Below are 22,433 nucleotides of genomic sequence, written 5' to 3' on the forward strand. Positions count from 1 at the left end.
CAGGACCTTCCGATCCGAAAGCGAGTGCCATACCAAAAGACCACATAGCCGCACAAAACACTAGATTTAAAGGCTTTAGTCAAAGGTCATACGAGCAAGAATAACTCAAGCCAAACAGGCCTTCATGGACCTGGGAAACATTTTGAAAAACAAACAGATGTCGCTCGGGATTAGATTCCGAGTCTTGAAGTGCTACGTGTGGCCAATCTTGTTATACGGATGCGAAAGCTGGACTACAAATGCAGAAACACAAAAGAACATTGAAGCTTTTGAAATGTGGTGCTTGAGAAGGATGCAGAGAATATCGTATACTGCACACAAAACGAACGAAGAAGTGCTAAAACAAACATACCAACAAAGGAAACTAATGCCCTTAATAGTGGATCGACAACTATCCTTTTTCGGACACATAGTAAGGAAAGATAAGAATGAATACCTGGCAAGTTGTGGAAAAATACCTGGTAAACGCGCCCGGGGGAGACAAAGAAAAACACTCATAGACCAACTGAAGGGCTTCACCAGCCTAACAATCCAAGAGCTGTTTGAAAAGGCAAGAGACAGGGAGGAATGGAGAGAGATAATTCATGCAGTATCCGAAGCCTGGACCAGGCATGGAACCTAGAAGAAGAAGAAGTCAAAGGTCAAAGTTTATTTTAGACAACTGGCCTGTTCGAAAAGTAGTCCTTCAGAGCTAAAGAGTAGTCCTTTATCCCGGTTTCTATAGCAATTAATTGCTTATCATCTTTTGGATAGGACGCTTGTCTATAGCATATCGTTTTCCGTCTGATCGAACAGACCCGGGTATCCGATCACTGCTGGGATAAGAGGAGGGTAAGAAAAAAATCTTGATGGCATCGATCCGGGATTGATCTCTGTTCCTTTGCATGAGAAGGGAGTGCTCTATCAATCGAGCTTTCAGTTTCAGGATCCTGGCCTGTACGTAAAATAGATAAATAAATCATTTTTCAGTGTAACGTCTGTACGAAATGTATCTATACTAAAACTTGGATTTTTTTTAATGTCAGAATCCATAAGATTACAAAATTTTATATTTTTCTAATGTGCGCATGGCATTCTGTTTGTTTTTTCTTCTTTTTTTTTTTTCTTTGTTTTTGCTTTTTTTTTTTTTTCGGGGGGGGGGTTTTTTTTTTTTCTTTGGTTTCTTTTTTCTTTGTTTTTTTTTTTCTTGTTTTTTTTTTTTTCTAATTGTCGTTTTTTGTTGGGGGAGGGGGTTATTTGAGGGGGCCGCGTTGGTTTTATTAAAATACGTCAAATTACTCCAATATCAAACTTTAGATTAAAAATACCGTTTTCTGGGTCTTGCTATTTCGACATCATGCTGCATTGTGACGATGGGTGTCAATTGTGAAATATCGTGACTGGTGACCACGATGGTGATTGCAGGAAATACCGATGATGATGATGATGATGATGATGATGATGATGATGATGATGATGATGATGGTGGTGGTGGTAATAATGATGATGATGATGATGATGATGATGATGGTGATGATGATGATGATGATGACAGAAAAAGGAGGAGGAGGCGGAGGAGGCGGAGGAGGAGGAGCAGTAAGAGGAGGAGGAGGAGGATGAGGAAGAGGAGAAGGAGGAGGAGGACGAGGAGAAGAAGGAGCAGAAGCAGGAGGAATAAAAAAAGGGGATAAGAGAAAAAGATGTCACAATATCGCTCAACAATTTTTTAATGGAATTGGAATATGAGATTGAACATTTTTCGGGCAGGCACTGATATAAGATAAAAATCTGAAATATGATGTAGCTATAAAACAGTGCCAGAAATACAATTTTAAAAATCGGGCCCCCAAAATAAGATTAGCCAGCCTCATAATCGTCATCATAGTTGCAATCGAAATAAGATTATTAACGCTGGTGCCAGGTTCAACAACAGTAGTTCCGAAATTAATCGTTGGAGTATCAATTTGTTTAAGTATGCTGGGCCTAGCATTATTTAAAATCTCCGTTTTATCATTATTCAACATTCATTTGTTGTGATTCATTCATTCTTAATTTCAATAAAACAACATTCAATCCTATTTATCTATTGCTTAAATCAGTAGCATACAGAATCAAAAATTTGAGAAGCATCTGCTTTAAAATTATAGGAGAGTGCAAATACACTCATAACAGGTGAAAGGGGTTACATTGTAAACAGGACTGGACTAAGAACCGAGCCCTTGGTTGCCCCAAAATTTAGTTTCTGGCTTTCTGATTTGATACAATCCACCACGACACTCTGTCTCCGTCCAACAAATTATAATTCAATCCACTCTAAGCAGGTCCCAGCAATCCCAAAAGTTTTCTCAAGACGGACCAACAAAATGCCATGGTCGATGGTGTCAAATGCTGCAGACAAATCTAGTAGACATAAAACATAAATTTATTAGAGTCAGCATTCTTGATCATTGACATCAAGATGATTCAGTAACTGGTGAAGGACAACCTTTTCATTCAACTTAGAGAGAAAGAACAGTTTGAAACAGGTCGATATTTTTTTTAATTCATTCTGGTCTAATAATGGCTTTTTAACCAAAGGCTGAACTAAAGTGTTTGTGAAACAAGATGGAACATTACCACTGGAGACAAAATGGTTAATTACTTTAGTTATTGATGGAACAAGCATGTTTACAAATGCAGACATAAGTTTTGCAGGTAATGAATCACGTTTGTAAGATTTAATTGGTGCTTTTTTATAAATAAAAGAAGGAAGAGAAGTGGTGGGGGAGTAGAAGGAGGAGGAGAAGAAGAAGAAGAAGAAGAAGAAGAAGAAGAAGAAGAAGAAGAAGAAGAAGAAGAAGAAGAAGAAGAAGAAGATAAAAGTAAAAGAAGTAAAAGATGAAAGAAAGAAATAAAGAAAGATAAATAGATGTATAAAATACACACACATATATATATAGAGAGAGAGAGAGAGAAGAAGAAGAAGAAGAAGAAGAAGAAGAAGAAGAAGAAGAAGAAGAAAGAAGAAGAAGAAGAGAAATAAAGAAAGAAAGAGAGAAAGAAAGAAAGAAAGAAAGAAAGAAATTGGTTGTAAAAAAAAGGAAACGATATAAATAAAAGGATCCCAATGTAAGGGGAGTAATCAGTATATTTCTTTTGAACACATGTGTCTAGCTTGTTTTACCTCCCTTCCATTCAAAGTAAAACAACAACACCTGCAATATAACGATTCACGGCGAGCAACTTACCAACGTAGAAAGTTTTAAATACCTAGGTTCAATAGTGACAACAGATGGAAGATGTAACCGAGACATACGAGCAAGAATAACTCAAGCCAAACAGGCCTTCATGGACCTGGGAAACATTTTGAAAAACAAACAGATGTCGTTCGGGATTAGATTCCGAGTCTTGAAGTGCTACGTGTGGCCAATCTTGTTATACGGATGCGAAAGCTGGACTACAAATGCAGAAACACAAAAGAACATTGAAGCTTTTGAAATGTGGTGCTTGAGAAGGATGCAGAGAATATCGTATACTGCACACAAAACGAACGAAGAAGTGCTAAAACAAACATACCAACAAAGGAAACTAATGCCCTTAATAGTGGATCGACAACTATCCTTTTTCGGACACATAGTAAGGAAAGATAAGAATGAATACCTGGCAAGTTGTGGAAAAATACCTGGTAAACGCGCCCGGGGGAGACAAAGAAAAACACTCATAGACCAACTGAAGGGCTTCACCAGCCTAACAATCCAAGAGCTGTTTGAAAAGGCAAGAGACAGGGAGGAATGGAGAGAGATAATTCATGCAGTATCCGAAGCCTGGACCAGGCATGGAACCTAGAAGAAGAAGAAGAAGAAACATTCAAAGTAAATAAGAGATGACAATATAATCAATACTTTTGGTGGCTTACGCTAGTTTGCTTTTGTTTTGTTTTGTTTTGTTCTGTTTTTTTAAATTATTTTGAATAGCTGGATACGGGGAAAGGGGTGGGTCGGAAAACGACGAACTGCTTGCAACGTACAGATAGCTGTAAGAGCGTATGTAAACATTACGAAGAACCATTACATATTGATACTTAATTTACCTCCGGGTAAAAAAGAGGAAGAAATAGAGGGCGGAGGTCCGTTTTCCAAACAAATCCGAGACTGAGAGGATTGGCAAAGGATTAGCGAGCGTTCTAAAACAAAAAGAAATTCAGATTGTTTATTCTGCCTAAGTTTAGTGATCAACTCCTTCAAGTCATCAGTTTCAAAATCTTTTGCTTGTGGAACTTATCGAATATACTTGTAGAAAAGTCAGTGAAGTGGAAGTTGCCAAACCAATGCCAGGGCAGGGACGATGTTGTGGCTGTGGTGATGAGATTGAGATGACTGATGACTGACTGTGATTTCCCAGCGATTAAACTTTTCCCTCCTATTACTCCTACTTGTTGTTTTGAAGCATCCATGTGTGGCTAGAACAAACATTATTAAATTAAATCTGGTTAGCTGATATTTTATTTGAACTTCAGTCATTGAGAATCTACTTATCTGAAAGATCCTTGTGTTGAATTTGAGAAAATTGTTGACAAAGCAAGAACAAAAGACAAGGATCCACTGCATCTGGGTTCAGCTATTCGTATAATTATCAATAGTAGAAGTATTGATGTCTTGATAGCAATGACAAATTGATTTTTAAAACTGGAACTTGTCATACTTTCCCTGTGTTTTGATATATAGCTAGTATCACCATCCAAATTTTACATGATTGTTTTCTGTGATATTTCAGTTGATAAAAATGTCAAATTCAGATCCTAATTCTGATGGAAGGACTCGTGAAAATGCCACGAGCACACCTTGTAGGGGGGATACACATGGACAGGTTTCAGGCGAAGAATCTCAACAATCGCCTGACATTTCTTTATCGCTGAAAAACACACTTAGATATTCTGATGTGGAAGGTGAACCAAATAAGCATTCTTCTTCTTCATCGTCAGCAGATGATGATTCTGACTCATCAGACGAAGACAGTTCTGACCCTGAAAAAGACAGTTTTCAAGATGCACCTGCTACTCATGAACAATCACAATTCAAAAATTCATTCTACGAAAAGTTATCTGTAACATGTCAAAATCTAGAAAATACTGTTGCTTCACTTCAAAAACCTGTGAAAAGCGGAGATAGGAAATCCATAACTACAAAGGAAAAGTCGTCTCCAAATGTAGTCGAATCCCATGACAACAGTAATATTAACCGTCCAGAATCATTATCTCTTTCGCAGCATGGTAATGTCAGCTCAGATAAACATAAAAAGGAATCGGAAAATTCTTCTCAAATTCCTCCTCAAAAAAATTTATTAATAGATTTTGACAGTGAATCTGATACTAAAATAGACAATGAACCTCAAGGTGCTTATTATATCGAACCGTCCAGTAGCCTTTCTCCAAATTTATTGCAAGGAACAGTCGTTAGGACAGGGGAGAAAATTGAGTTTGTGGCCGATAACTTGGAAGAAAAGATAAAGCAAAGTACAAGTCCTCTCACACATACAGGTAAGTCATGTATCGTTTCTCTTTATTCTGGTGACAGATTTTTATTTTCAACGAAGAGATACCTAATAAGGAAATATTTCAAATCAGGAAATCATTTTGATTTTTCAAACAATATAGATTTTCAGATCCAATTTAGATTTTCAGATCCAATTTAGATTTTCACAGTATTTGAGATAATTCTAAATCTCTCCCTCAATGTTAAATGCATGTAAATGTAGTATTCAAACTTATTTTTGCTCTTTATGGTAAATACTTTCTCTAAAATGTTCTCATACGAATTGTTTCTTGTGACAAGGCTTAGCAAAATTAACATCATCAGTGACTGAATGGGTGACAATGATTGTAAAAATCAGGTTTCATTTAGTACCTGGCTTTAATCGGTGATGGGCGTTGTAAGAGACTTAGCACTAAAAGGACTTTTAACAGTTGACTTGTTGTGTATGAAATAGAAGTTTGGTTCCATATCACCTGCTTGGCTTATTAAATGAAGCATTGTAAAGCGATCCAAGTAAACCTGTGAAAATTCACTGTTTGAATGTCCCAAAGTAAAAATAAGTTGGGGATTATATCTGTTTACAGCTATACACAAATGCCATTCCCATATTGAATTATTGTCAACGTGTTTCACATATTAAATGGAAAATTTATTTCTTAGTCTTGAAATTTCTCCTGTTTTTTTTTTTTTTTGTTTTTTTTTGGGTTTTTTCATTACACTTAGGACAGAACTGGCAATCCCAGAAGTTTTACTGATTGTACGACAGTAGCTACTGATTGTACGACAGTAGCATTGTCTAAATATATTCTTGCGAACCTTTGCATACGATACCTGCCCTACCGATGTTGATTTAAGAAAACTGACAGTGAAAGTGAAGAAGTAATAGTAATATCCTTTTAAGTTTATATTTACATCATAGGCATCAGGGAGCACCCTCTTATTTTGTGATATTGAAACCAAATCAAATATCTCAGTTGGATCCAGGTTGTAACAGTTTAAAAATGTATAACTTATCTCTCAGAACCATCCATCTATTCTTAATATGGTACTTATATGGGACTCATTTCACACATGTTTGTATATAAATTTTACAATTCTTTTACTTTAAAGATAGTGCAAGCAGTCATGAAAGTCGTCGCTCAAGTGTTCGAAGCATTGCCTCAGTATCTTCGTCTCCCTCCTTTGCCACATCATCTGGATTGTCACGCTCACCAAGCAGTTTGTTGCAACAAAGTCCTGACGACATCCCTCCTATTGATGCTGGGGCAGTGATTGAGCTGGAGAACCATGCAAAACGAGTGGCTGATAATCTTGATCTTATGATGGGAAATATAAGAAATAATTTACACAAGGTAAACCACTTCTTTTACTTTATTTTCAAATTTATTATACTACTATTTGTGTGATGGTCTGATAAAAGGTATTAGGTGTGACACGTACTATCTTTGAGATATGATCTAAAAAAATTTTTTAATCATCTTTTCCTTAAAATATGGTGTATTGAAACTTCTTGTAACTTAATTAAGATATTTTGAAATTTTTAAACCGGATTTTACTTAAGAATGTTGAATTGTGCATTTGCACTGACTTCAGGGATTCCAATTTCATCGTGGCAATTATTGTCAAGCCACCACACATCTGTTTTGTCTTTAACGCATTCTTTCTCTTATTTTCTTGTCTTAGAGGAAAAAAGTGAAAAGCTGTTAGATTTTTGTTTTTGTTAATTTGTTTGTTTTTAGGGGGTTTGTTTATTTGTTGATTTTTGTTTTCTTTTGTTTTGTTTTTTTTGTTTTTTGTTTTTGTTTTTTTTTTTTTTTTTTTTTTTTTTGGGGGGGGGTTAGTTATGCTGAAGCACTTGCAAAATCGTACCATTAAAAATGTTAATATTGTTGCTTAAACAACATGACTTTCTTTTATTTTACATATATCAATGTGTGATTTCATTCAACATGTTTTTGTTTTCCAGATGTCAGCCATCACAATAGGATGCCAGGATGCCTACAAGAGATCAGTGGATATCACTTGTGACTCTGTGGATGGAAGTATTAAGGTGAGTCAGAATAACAAGCACTTTTTGGGCCTAAAAGACTAGTGTTACGATAATAATAGTGTTATTATTATGATATGTCTGTTGTATAATGGTCATTGTGGAATATAAGAGGGTGTCTTTGAGAAATTCTATCGCAGGTTTACTACAGATAGTTGTTTTTGTCGATCAGCAAAAGTTGCTAATGTTTTTATTTTTTTATTAAATTAAAACAGCATTTTGATGATTATGTAAAAACAAAATCAGCTCAAAGCACTTAAAATAGAATGTCCCTTAACTCATTCCCATGAAACTGACTCTACATTTATTGATCATGTAATACATCTTACTCTTTTTCACTTTAAACAAAAGTCTCAAAATTTAAAACCCAATTAACGCATGCTGGTAAACGGTTTTTACATTTTTCACTGTTTTAAAAAGACAATTTTTTGGAGTTCCCTCTGATGTGCTTACAACATAATTGTCATTGTCCAAAATATCATTCAGGCTATTAAAAGCCTGGTTGCACTAAGTGTACATGCTCACCTCAAGAATTAACTTTACTTACCGATGTTTACAAATAAACAATGTCCTCAGACAGTCAGAACCAAAATGTACTAGTAAATAGAATTTTTTTTTTCCATACTTCCCTAACATAGTAAACTTGGTAACCAACAGACATTTTGATTGTGTCATGTCAAATTACTTTGAATTATTTTATTTTTTTTGGATAAGATGAAAGGACTTTGATTAATACAGTTGATAGATTTAGTGAGAAGAATAGAAGAAAAAGAAGGGATTCATTATTACGTACAACAATGAATAACTCATAGTTTATAGAAGACCGAAGAGAGAGTAAAACTGGGCCTTTAAAGATGGTCCGTAATTGTGACCAAACATCTCAATATGGTATTTTGTCAGGAGTTAACCAGATTCCAAAAAGTGGATTGAAAACTAAAATGACCAAAATTGCGAGATTTTTGTTTAGTTACAAAGGGGGTGACGTGGCCAAGTGGTTCAAGTTCAAGCATTGCACTGTAACTCAAAATAAAATAAAATTTCCTTTATTCATCCCATAGGGGAAATTTGTCTCTGGGGTCTATTCCAAGGGAAGACTGGAATAACCCAGGCGTCAGCCACAGTACAGCGCCGCAAATTGAGCTAGGGCGAGGTGACTGGGTTCGAGTCCGGCTTCAGGCACTTTCATTTTTTTTCCTTGAACAAAATGATTAACCCCCAATTTTCTCACTTTGGTCTACTTGGTTGATTCCTGTTGACATCACACATTTCTTTGATGGATTGTCTATGTTCCAACATGAAATGTCTATGCAATGGCATCTCAGATATAGTGAATATTTGTAACATTTTTACTTAAATAAACTATATCTGTTGTTCTCAATAATGCTCATAAATTAAACTAAGTTTAATTTATTTTCTTTTTTTTTTTTTTCACTAGAAATTCCATTTTTAGCATTTAAATCAACTCAGCATAATATCATTCGGAGCCGATGAGTCACAACTGGCTTCATGGCAAACATCTTGTGCTATAGACAATAAGGCATAATATAATATGAGGCTTGAAACTGGGTGTTTAGGGAAAGGTAAGGGTTATGTATAGGCGATGTTATGTGAGGGTAGAAGGCCCTTATTTGTTTGTTTTTTTTGCTGTGTATATTTTCTTATTTTGTTCTTATTTTTCATCAGACCATGTATGCCCTGATGGCTAAATGTGAGGAGCTGAGCATATCCATGAAGCCTGTCGATCAACTAGCAGCACAAATGTATCCTTTCCTTTGTGTGCCTGTGTAGTTTTATGTAAATTAACAAACAAGTACACACACTCGGGCATGCATGCATACATACAAACACACACTCATGTACACACATTTGATTGACAATGCTTGGTCATCCAAATAAAACGGTTTGTACTTTACCGATTGTCAATATCAGGCTTATTATTATTATTATTATTATTATTATTATTATTATTATTATTATTATTATTATTATTATTATTATTATTACTTATTATTATTATTATTATTATTATTATTATTATTATTATTATTATTATTATTATTAATTATATTATTATATTATTATTATTATTATTATTATTATTATTATTATTATTATTATTATTATTATTATTATTATTATATCATCATCATCATTATTATTATTATTATTATTATTATTATTATTTATTATTATTATTATTATTATTATTATTATTATTTTTATTATTATTGTCATTATTATCAAAAGCAAGTAAGTGTAACATTATATTTACTGACCCCCTTGGACTTCAAGAGGTCAGTTTGGACCTAAACGGACTGATCTGATAGTCAACAAACACATTTTCATGTAGCAAAGGTTTCAAACTTTTCAAAAATAAAAAAATCTCAAAATCGATTTTTTACTTGATTTTTTGACAATCGAGGACCCGCCCATCTCCTTAAAAGGAAAGTAAAAAAATATGCCTGTGGTCAACTGAACCCACATTGAGTCATCTACTATATTATGACAATGTCCTGATAATTTTAAAAATGGGTTCACACTATTGAATCGGGAGACAAAATAACCGACAGATTCTGGCACAAAATTGCCACTGCCATCTCCAAAACGCCTCACTACAAAAAAAAAAAGTGAGATTTCATATGGCGCAATATCCACTAAACATGCTCAAAGCACTTTACAAGGGATCCCTGGTCAGCAGCAACATTTAACATGTATGATGGGACATGATGCCTGTCAGGCGATCTTACAAATGTTTCGTCTGTTAGGCGATCTTACAAATGTTTCGTACAGAGACACCGCTGTTGACGGCCAGGTGTTCATTTTACACCTGAGTACGGTGAGAGAATGTGAGTAAAGAGCCTTTTCCAAGGACTCAACTATGCAACGAGCAAGGCTCGAACCCAGGACCTTCCGATCCGAAAGCGAGTGTCATACCACTAGACCACATAGCCACAGATATTTGAGGTCTTAGATCCGGAACGACTTGACTTGACTTCAAGAGAGCATAACAGAGAAAAGAAAATTAAAACGTTGTCTTTTCATATCGATAGGGGTATTTCACACCCAGATGAAAGAAGGCTACGGATACCACTAGACCACATGGCTGCCCAACCGCCCCCTATCCCATGCTTTGGACTTTACCGCCAACCTTGCTTAAAGCCACCTTATTGACAGGCTGATATATATTGATTGCACAAGAAATCAACTGGTTATAACTTATATTATTGTATTACCAGTGGTTCGTTCTGTAGGCGAGGCAAAGGCAGGCAAAAAGCCTGCTTAGTAGTGATGAGTGATAATTGACACAAAATCGGTTGCTTTCTGATACTGAGATTCTTGTTGGGTAGCGATAGTGAAAAACTGTTAATCAATGCTCTCAGTCAATGCTATCCGATAGCACTGGTGGAAATGAGATTGCGAAGTGATTTGAACATGGTAAAACCATAAAAATATACTATGTAACTGTGTATAATTAAAAATTCACCCATATTACATGTAGTATACATTGGTATTGATTAGGGTATTGAATACCATGGAGCTTTTTGTCTCGTTTTGTCTCGCCCACAGAACAAGCCTCAGTTCCAAAAGGCAGGGGTGTAAAGAGGTTGTACAGTACAACCTGATTTTGATTATAAATTTAGGTATAATAATCATTCTAATGTTCCTTAACACAATGTCCTACAGCAAGGAGATCAAACGCATTCTGGACCTGTTTGAAAGTCAACTCTCAGAGAAGTCATGAAACAACAACACTTCGATACATAATTCTTTCTGTATGGACCACATCCGAATATTGGGGTGCTTGTAATAGAGACACAGGCACTGTTGAAACTCTTAAAAACAAAGCACAGTGACTGGACCGATTCAAGAATTGTTACATAAAACTGTCTTGCAGCCATTTCTTTCATTTACGAGTTTGTGTTGTTTTTTGTTGTTTTGTTCTTTTTCTTTTTTTTTGGTGGGGGGGGGGGGGTAGGAGTGCTGTTTGTTTTTTTTCTGTTATTCTGTTTTTGTTTTTTGGTGGTCTTTTTATTTGTTTTTATTTTATTGGATTTTTTTTTTAACTTCCGTTTTAAAGTTGTTGTTTTTTTCTCCTTTACTTTATTTTTTTTTTTTTTTTGAGTTAGTCGATTGTTGATTTTAGACATTGGAAAAAGTAGAAGAAACTGTATTTGAATCTTAAGGCTCGGGCGATGGTTACTGTCTCCATATCAGTCCAAAACATATTATATTTAAGCCAATTAGTTATTTTTATATATGTTTATTTTGTTTTCTTGTTTTTTATTTGGATCTTTTTTTTTTGTTTTGTATATTTGTTTTTCTTTTTGTTAGGTAGAGGGTTGTTATTGTTTTTGTTTGTTTTTTTGGGTTTGGTTTTTTGGGGGTTTTTTAATTTTTTTATTTTATGGTGCTATGATATATGAGAGATGACCATGACCCCTTTGGGTGGTGATAGATTTCCTCTGGGCACGACACTGGTCTATTTGTATTTGTAATTTATTTTTTCCTAACTGATGAAACCCACCAAAGTCATGTTAAATATCTGATGCAATAGGATTAAAAATGATCTTTCATATGAAAGGATAATGCAATTTATTTGACAATCCAGCTTAATCATCTTCGTGTTTCTTTTTTTTTTCTTTTTCTTTTTCTCTCTTTCTTTCTTTCTTTCTTTTTTTTTATTTTTTTTTTGGAATCAGTGAAAATCCTAATTTTCCTTTGGCTGTGAGACATTGATCTGACTTTGCTATGTACGTACATGTTTGTTGATGAATTAATTTATTACTCATATACAAAACAGCATTTTTTCTAATCATTATTAGACAGGTGTCTATGTCATGAGCCTTCGACTGATAAACTATATAATATGAATATGATAGATTTACATTGAGCATGGCCTGTTCTACAGTTTTGATTTGTTAATATTAATATTATTTGCTTGTTGTTCTTAGTTTGAATTGTTTTGTCATTCTCAGTTATTTCCGATTTGATTTCACTTTGCTTGTTTTGTTGGGTTTTTTGTTTTCTTGTTTATTTTTTTTATTATTATTATTATTATTATTATTATTATTATTATTATTATTATTATTATTATTATTATTATTATTATTTTAAGTTATTCTTATTTTTAGAGAGGGATATTGGGGGATGGGTCTTTTGAAGGAGGGGGGGGGGGGGGGGCAGGTAGATACTGCGGACAGAAGCTGATTGTGGGTTCGTTGTTGCAGATTTCTTATCAGTCCTTTGTGAATGTGTTTATTTTTATTTTTTTTTACTTTATTATACAAGATTAATTCCAGATTTGAGAATGTTTGCCGAGATGAGGGCCATCTAATTTAAATCAATGAAGGACAAGTTTTCTGGCCAATTTTTTTATTAAAGTGTTTTCCATAGTACGGCAGTTAACTGGTTAGTAATAATTTCTATAATTTTTAGTAATAGCATGACCCTGACACACAATATTGGATCCTCCCATAGTGGGCAGGGGGGTACATACTGTGTCTTCTATCCCCTTATATCTGTTTTCCAACATGCTTTCTGTCTTTGTCTTGGAATGAGATTACTTGTTTTTTTTCCTGGTCCTGGCCGGATGCCCTGGCTGAGAGGGAAACAGTCAACTGTATGGTTAGTTTTGGGAGATGATATTTTTTCCTTGTAAATCATCTCTCTGTTATGCACTGTATTATGTTTTCTTTATATTATATATGATTTGTAAAACATTTGAGTGTATTCCTTTTAGTGGGGACCTGTGCTTGTGTCTGGATGAGACTTAAAGGTGATCTCAAACTAAGTACTTTGATGGTTTGCTCTTGGAATCTACACATGTTTCCTATTTGAACAAATTCCCCACTGTCTCACCTTTTCTTTTGTGCTTTAATTGTAATACTAGAACTTTCCACTATCCCATTTTCTTCCTTTTTACTGGTACTGATATAACCTAAATGTGTTGCAAGTGCCGTAAAACCCTTAAAAACAAAAACAAAAAAACAAAGGCCATGATAATTAAGGGGGTTGGTCCATGTTGCAAATGAATGCGTTGCTGGCCATTGCTGTGTATTTTATTTCCAATGTTTATTTCTTGTTGTGTATCATTGCATCTGCTATTTATTGAAAACTATTGTAATGGACCGATTGTTTTTGAACTAGTGCTAGTAACACTATTAGTTAGTATTAGTATTAATTCTCCCTAATTCTTATTCTTTGTATTACCATTATTACTGCTTTTTTTATATTGTTGTTTTTATTATTATTATTATTATTATTATCGTTATTATTATTATTGTTATTATGATGCTGATTATTATTTGATTATTATTATTATTATTATTATTATTATTATTATTATTATTATTATTATTATTATTATTGTCTTCACCATCTTTATCCGCGTCCTCCTCCACCTCATCATCATCATTATTCTTTTTGTGACCTGCGACTGTATAAATCTTTGTTATATACGATGGCAGCCTATTATTGCACTATGTAATGTTGCCATTAATTAGTGATGGATCTAATGTTGTGTGTGTGTGTGTGTGTGTGTGTGTGTGTGTGTGTGTGTGTGTGTGTGTGTGTGTGTGTGTGTGTGTGAGGATTGAAAGGGGTGTCATTTTACAGTGGTCTGTGCGGGTGGTTGGATGGGAGCATCACCCTTGAATCATATACCTATGATGTTCGCATGGGTGTACGATCCGATAGTGATGTCGTTTCTTCTTCTCTTTACTAGCCTATCCTGCTTCTTTGGTTTGTGATTGTATTTTTGACAGGGGATATTTTTTTTTCTGTAAATCTTCTGCCTGTTTGTTCTTGGTTATTTATAATTTAGCTTATGATATCTTTAGGTTATGATTTTGATTGACATTTGTACTATTTTTGTTAGATTGCTTGTTTTTTTGTTTCAGCGGTCTCTCATATAACCTCAGTTGTGTTGGAAGAGACCTAAAGCAACAAACAAAAAAAAAACAGTGCTCTGTCTTTTTTACCCTCCGTAATATATTACGGTAGAGGGTCCTTCTCTTATGTTAGTCGGAAGGGTTTATTTCTCGTTTGTTTAGGAGTTTTTTTTTTGTTTTGGGGGTTTGTATTTTTTATCCCTTCCTGTCCGTGTTTTTTTTTAACCCTTCCTGTTTGTTTTGTTTGTTTGGTTTGTTTTGTTTTTTTTTTTGGTTTTTGTTGTTTTTTTTGTTTTTTTTTTGTGTGTTTTTTGTTGTTTTTTTTTTTGTTTGTTTTTTACGTATTACTTTGAGTACTGGAATGAGACAAAGGTAAACGGTTACAGTAAACATCATTTTTTTATTTGAATTATACAAATCTTGTCCTACAAAACAAATTACTAACACGTTATGACGGTTACAGTAATTCCATGCTTCCAAGATCATTCTCACAGTTCATACAAGAAGAAAAAAGTCCTTAAGAATTTGTTGTTTTTTTTTTTTTCAGATCTGTAACTTTTCCACTAATTTACTTTTTTACTGGCGCTGAAATGACTTTAAAGGGTGGCATGGGTCGTAAAATCCATAATATACAAATAGAACCGCCACTGTAAAGGTAGTATGTGAAAATTTCGTGTCAATGAAATCAAATAAATTATAACAAATTAAACGAAATCAAATGCTTTTCATAAAGCCAAAACTTCACCCTTGCATCCCCCCCCCCCCCCCCCTGCTTTGGTTTTGTATTTATTTTATAAATTTGTTTGTTTGTTTTTTTCCCCTTTTTTTCCTTTTTGTTTTGTTTTGTTTCTTGTTATTTTGTTTGGTTAGTTTTCTTTTTTTGGTATTTTTTTTGTGTTTTTTTTTGTTTCTGCTGTTCCCTTTTTTCATCTTGTTTATTTTTTGTGGGGTTTTGTTTTGTTTTGGGTTTGTTTGTTTTTTTAGGTGGGATTTGGGGGGGGGGGGTGTATTTGTTTGTAGTGGAGGGGGTTGTTCTATTTTTATGTTGTTGTTTATTACTTTTTGGATATTTTTTTTTGTCCATTGTTAGAGAGATTTTCTAGAATGTTTGCCGTTTGAACATAGTTTTGTCTCAAGCTTTTGTTTCATACTATCTATTTGTATAATGATTATTATACAGAGTAATACGTTACATGTCTCTCATAATATTACATGCTTTATTAATACTGTTGAGAATTGACGATTTTTATCCATTATGTATTGTATTGTATTGTATTGCTATCGATTATGACAAACACATTTCCATTGCACTTTCAATATTATTAAATTATGTTACCACCACTTGCCATTTGTTCTTCCCTCCTTTCAATATAAATTATTGTCTGTGTAAAGTGTGACTCCGTCACGCTGTTAGCAGCATAGATATAGTAGTCTGTGGTTAGCAGTGAGTGTGCGAATAGCGATGCGATGGTATGATGCACAGATGAAGAATGAGATTGCAACGTAGAGAGGGAAGAGAGCGAGGTATACGTATTACACCTTGAATACTTTCGTCATTATTTATTTCTACTAGTAAAAAGCCCGCAATTTCGTGGGGAAAGAACTATTTTCATTTGGCCATAAGTTAAACCTGGGTATTATCCACCCGAAACCATCACATTGAAAACATCAAATTCAAATGGGCAATAATAATACTTGATGTTATAAATAGATGAAAACTTAGTGTAGATCTGAAATCCTTAAAGTAATTATGTGAATACAAATAAATAATAATGTGAACTTGTATGTAAGCTTCAATTTAATTACAAAAACATCAAATGAACGTTTCGGGTTTCCCCTTTATCAACAAAACAGGATGAATGAAACACCACAGATGACATCCTGCTGCTGTCACTAATGATTTATACTTATACCGACATCCCTTATTTATTATTTTTTGTATTTATTTTCAATTCCATTGTATTTATTAGTATTAGTATGCTCCTTTGTAAGGAAGCACGAATTAAAATAGAATACTATATATTTCTAAAAGGTGCGCAATTAATTAAGTGAAAAGAGGGGAGGCGGGGAGGAACTGTGTAATGCAGTTTAGAAAGTGAAATATAAAAACGTGTAGACTGTTGCTCTGTCTAATGTTTGTTTTTGTTTTGTTTTTACTTTTGTTTTAGGTCATTTCAAAGAAAGTACTAAGGAAGAAAATGGGATATTAACAAATTTTAGATTTACAAGTCAAAGGACACGAAAAAAAAATGTAAGACAAAGGGGAAAAGTTCAAATAGGGAACAGATGTAGATTCCAAGAGCACACTATCAGTGCACACCTAGTTTGAGATCACCTTAAAGTCTCATCCAGACACAAGCACTTGAACTCACTAAGAGGGATACACTCAAATGTTTACAAATCATGATATTGATATTCAAAACAAACAAAAATATAACAGCACGTAACAGAGAGGTGATTTAAAGGGGGGAAAATATCATCTCCCCAAACAATAACCATACATACGACTGTTTCCCTCCCAGCCAAGGATTACGGTCAGGGCCAGGACAAAACCAAGTAATCTCATTTCAAGACAGAGACAGAAAGCAAATTGGAAAACATATATTGTGTGGCTATGTGGTCTAGTGGTATGACACTCGCTTTCGGATCGGAAGGTCCTGGGTTCGAGTCTCGCGCTCGGCGCATAGTTGAGTCCTTGGAAAAGGCTCTTTACTCACATTCTCTCACCGTAGTCAGGTGTAAAATGAGTACCTGGCCGTTAACAGCGTTGTCTTTGTCCGAAAAATTGTAATATCGCCTAACAGGCGTCATGTCTCGTCCTACATGTTATATGTTGCTGTTGACCAGGGACCCCTTGTAAAGCGCTTTGCGCACATTTAGTGGATATTGCGCTATATAAGAGCTAGATTTTTAAATTTTTTTTTTATTATAGGAGAATATAATACACAGTCAGTGCCTCCCTGCCCATTGTGAGAGGACAAAAGACCCAACTCAGCATTCTCTGTTTAATTTTCTTTTTAATTAAAAAAATAATTAATTATCCCCTTTTACGCGCAACATACATACATACAGACTCATACATACATACATACATACATACATACATACATACATACATACATACATACATACATACATACATACATACATACATACAATACATACATACATACATACATACATACATACATACATACAATACATACATACATACATAACATACATACATACATAATACATACATACATACATATACATACATACATATACATACATACATACATACATACATACATACATACATACATACATACATACATACATACATACATACATACATACAAACATACATACATACATATACATACATACATACATAAATATACATACATACATACATACATACATACATATACATAATAATACATACATACATACATACATACATACATACATACATACATACATACATACATACATACATACATACATACATACATACATAAAAATACATACATACATACATACATACATATACATACATAAATATACATACATACATACATACATACATACATATATAAATACATAAATACATACATACATACATACATACATACATACATACATACATACAAACATACATACATACATATACATACATACATACATAAATATACATACATACATACCTACAGAAAGAAAGTAGGGGGAGGGAGTGAGAGATTTGTCTAGGTTTTTTTTTATTTTCCTTTAAAAATAAATCCTATTTTATCTTTTTCATCTAGATGGCCTTATATCTGTCCAAATATCGATGGAATCGAACCACCAGAACTAACGTCCTGTCCAAATGAAAGGAATGAGTGCAATGCCATTTCCTCAACATTGGTTTGAGATTAACTATTTTTTAAATCCTTTTTAATCACCCCTAAGTGGAAATTTTCTTTAGGATCTATTCCAAGGGAAGACTGGAATAACCCAGGCGTCAGCCGCAGTGCAGCGCCGCAAAGTGAGCTAAGGCTATGTGACTTGCCCAAGTTCACACATCGCGATGGGTAGTCGAACTCGGTACCTTTTGGGTATGAAGCAAAGACCATACCGCTGAGACACGCTTTTTTGATGGATCGAAATTGACATCACTCAGCTCTTTGTTGTCTTTAGACAGACATTTTAATGATTAGTTCTCACTAAATTCTATAAATAAATGACTACAAACGCTTATGGTTACACATTGTAGTTTTGTGTGTTACGGCGTTATATCCGGTTGGTGGATGTTGTGAGTATTTTACCTAAACGCACATCATCAATAAATTCTTGAGCTCGTGCCAAAGGTCCTCATGACTATTTTTTAGATAGTTCGAAGATGACCTCACTCAGGCCTTTGTTATTGTTTTTTGCCATCCGTGTTTATGAGTAATGCTGACTGAACTGTATTAACCTGACTATAAACGTTCGTGGATACACACAGTTTTGTGTGTTGGTCCGTTATACTTCCGGATGGCAATGTTATGAGCTTCTTTGCCAAGCGCATACTAACTTTTCCTTGCCCCATATTATGTTGTCTTGTTGGGTTTTTTTTTCCACATTAGCCTGTCGTCGTTATATCCGCCTTCCGTATAGATAGTATGCGCTTGGCTAAGAAGTTCACAACATTGCCATCCGGAAGTATAACGGACCAACACACAAAACTGTGTTTATCCATGAACGTTTATAGTCTGGTTAATACAGTTCAGTGAGCATTACTCATAAACGCGGATGGCAAAAAACAATAACAAAGACTTGAGTGACGTCATCTTCGAACTATCTATACCTTGCCCCATATTATGTTGTCTTGTTTTTTTTTCCACACTAGCTAGCCTGTCGTCGTCAGATCCGCCTTCCGTACTTATGGAATGAGGTATGTCAACAGTCTGTAATGCCACTTTAACTCACCCAACCCTAACACCGACTATATCCGTAGTTTACCCGGGGTTACTTTAACCCTCTCCTTACCAACCATAGGAAAATCGTCACATTCGTTACGATGCAACCAACAATTTTCTCTTTCTGATTTCTCTACAGCTATAGATAGTATGCGCTTGACTAAGAAGCTCATAACATTGCCATCCGGAAGTATAACGGACCAACACCCAAAACTGTGTGTATCCATGAACGTTTATAGTCGGCTTAATACAGTTCAGTGAGCATTACTCATAAACGCGGATGGCATAAAACAATAACAAAGACCTAAGTGACGTCATCTTCGAGCTGTCTATAAATACTAAACACTGTGTTGTAAAGCTCATTTTGCAGAACAACATTCTGTATAGATTGCACTTGTTACTTATTTGATTGAGTAAGAAAAGTTTATTTTTGTGTAGGGTGGGAGTGAAAATTCGGGGGAAATTCTATTTATGGCTGGTAAGGAGAGAGTTAACCCCATGTCTATAATTTATTACATTTTTTTCTAAGACAAATTAATTATAGGCGTAGTATCAAAGTTAATATATATTTTTTGTTTACATGTTAATGGTAGCTGAATAAAACTATCTAATGTACAAGCTCAATTTAATTACATTTTTTTTTCAAATTTTGAAAAGTAGCAAAAATCTCTAGGATTGAGTGAGTTAAACGGGTCATGTGTGACCCATCGTCTTAAAACGGTATTATGTCGGAACGAAAAAAGATGATTAAAAACCAAATTTAATGTTAAACTAGTCAAAAATATACATTGTTGGCAGTAGCACCCCAAAATATGGTATCCATTCTCCTCAATAAAAAATACAAACTCAACACAAGTCTGATATTTCTGGCTATAAATTCAATTTTCAACATCTTTACCAACCCGACTTAATACCGTTTTGAGGCGAAGGGTCACATATGACTATAAAATGCATTACCTGGACTACGCAAATAGAATAGGTATATACGTGTATAATATTGTGTTTGAATAAACTTTCTGACCTAGTTTGATCTGATGATTACGATCATAAGATAAGAAAAAGGTATGTTGTCCGTATTTAACATGTCATTGTCTCAACCGGATATAATGTATTTCTCTCTCTCTCTCTCTCTCTCTCTCTCTCTCTCTCTCTCTCTCTCTCTCTCTCTCTCTCTATCTATCTATCTATCTATCTATCTATCTATCTCTCTCTCGCTCTCTCTCTCTATCTATCTATCTATCTCCCTCTCTCTCTATCTCTCTCTCTCTCTCTCTCTCTCTCTCTCTCTCTCTCTCTCTCTCTCTCTCTCTCTCTCTCTTTCTCCCCACGTGATACAATGAGAAGTACATTGTAATATTTTATGACAGTACCTCACTGTCAGCATTTCTAGAGGGAACTCTTCCTGGCCTCCCGTCTTCATATATGGCCAATCGTCTGAAAACGGTCCTGTATCATGGTGACCCTAATGATGAGAGTTGAATTTAAGCTTGATTTTTTAAATTTGATTTTAAATAATGTGAAGAGAGTAAGCTTTGTTTCTCAAACATTAAAACACCCAATATTCTAATTCTTATCATAGAGCAAACGCTTAAAAAAAAAAAAAGATTAAAAACAAACTTCTTTTCTTGATTTTCTCCAATGATGCATTGCATAATTTGTAACTGTTTATTTAATCCATAGAATGTATTTAATTTACAGATTATGTCCCTTGTTATTGAATGATATGCCACATTTTTACGGTTGTGACCCATAGAATCAAAGCGGTATTATATGGAAGTAAAGCAGATGCTAGAAGGTTTTAAAAAGCGCAAGATCCACGTTACGTGTTGCTGCTGTTGGTCAAGGACCCCTTGTAAAGCGCTTTGAGCACGTTTAGTGGATATTGCGCTATATAAAAGCTCAAGAAAATATTGCCCGATTTCTTCCAAACATAAAAACCAATTTAACTTTTTTGTATCGTTAGTTTTTTACCCATATCTGGAACACATTTTTTAAAAACTATTATGTTATTATAAATTATTATTAAAATCACATTGTTATTTATAGAAACGTAGAAAACGGTAGGGACTGCCTGAAGCCGGTGATCGTGAAAATACTAACGAACTGAATCTACTGCAACCATCATTGAGTACAGACGATACAAGTTATTTTGAATTTTATTCTACTGCAACCATCATTGAATACAGACGATACAAGTTACTTTGCATTTTATTCTACTGCAACCATCATTGAGTACAGACGATACAAGTTATTTTGAATTTTATTCTACTGCACCCATCATTGAGTACAGACGATACAAGTTATTTTGCAATTTATTCTACTGCAGCCATCATTGAGTACAGACGATACAAGTTATTTTGAATTTTATTTTATTTTATTTGTTTTCCACGTTAATTTGTGTATTGTTGTGCTGACGAAGGGTTTGTACCCGAAACGTCCATTGTCTGTTTTGTTCCCATACGAAGCCTCTCCATATATTTCGGCAGTATGCTGACAAAACATTTTTGGGATCTCATACAGCTTGCCTTCTTGAATTTGATGTGTTTTCTTCCTCAATTCAATCAATTATTGTGGCTATGTGGTCTTGTGGTATGACACCCGCTTTCGGATCGGAAGGTCCTGGGTTCAAGCCTTGCGCTCGGCGCATAGTTGAGTCCTTGGAAAGGCTCTTTACTCACATTCTCTCACCGTACTCGGGTGTAAAATGAGTACCTGGCCGTTAACAGCGTTGTCTTTGTCCGAAAATTGTAATATCGCCTCATGTCATGTCCCGTCCTCAATGTTAAATGTTGCTGTTGACCAGGGACCCCTTGTAAAGCGCTTTGAGCACATGTAGTGGCTATTGCGCTATATAAAAGCTCAATTTATAATTTATATCTGCGACGAGTTGACTTTAACTTTAACCGGACTCGATTGCAAAATGGTTAGTCACCAAGTTTCAAAAAGTCCCCTGGAAATACCACAGGTAGGATTCTAGGACAGATAACCCGAACAGGATACAAATTATAGGACAACGAAGTGGCTGCTGTGTGTTGGTTTTGTGGCGTAATGTTAGCATATGTTTTGAAGTGTTTTGCGTCCGTGT

General features: G+C 34.6%; 1 protein-coding gene across 1 annotated transcript; it reads left to right on the top strand.

Moving 5' to 3' along the window:
- The first annotated feature begins 4,702 nt into the window (after nt 1–4,702).
- LOC144975618 (uncharacterized) lies at nt 4,703–11,487 on the top strand. The gene is made up of 5 exons (XM_078919782.1): nt 4,703–5,494; nt 6,600–6,841; nt 7,456–7,539; nt 9,220–9,296; nt 11,221–11,487. The coding sequence occupies exons 1-5, from the start codon at nt 4,741–4,743 to the stop codon at nt 11,276–11,278; spliced, it is 1,215 nt and encodes a 404-aa protein (XP_078775908.1). The 5' UTR covers nt 4,703–4,740; the 3' UTR covers nt 11,279–11,487.
- Nucleotides 11,488–22,433: the final 10,946 nt, after the last annotated feature.

Source organism: Berghia stephanieae, chromosome 6 (genome assembly GCF_034508935.2).
Source record: "Berghia stephanieae isolate SIO BIC M18660-M18661 chromosome 6, UCSD_Bste_1.3, whole genome shotgun sequence".
NCBI classification, from domain to species: Eukaryota; Metazoa; Mollusca; class Gastropoda; order Nudibranchia; family Aeolidiidae; genus Berghia; species Berghia stephanieae.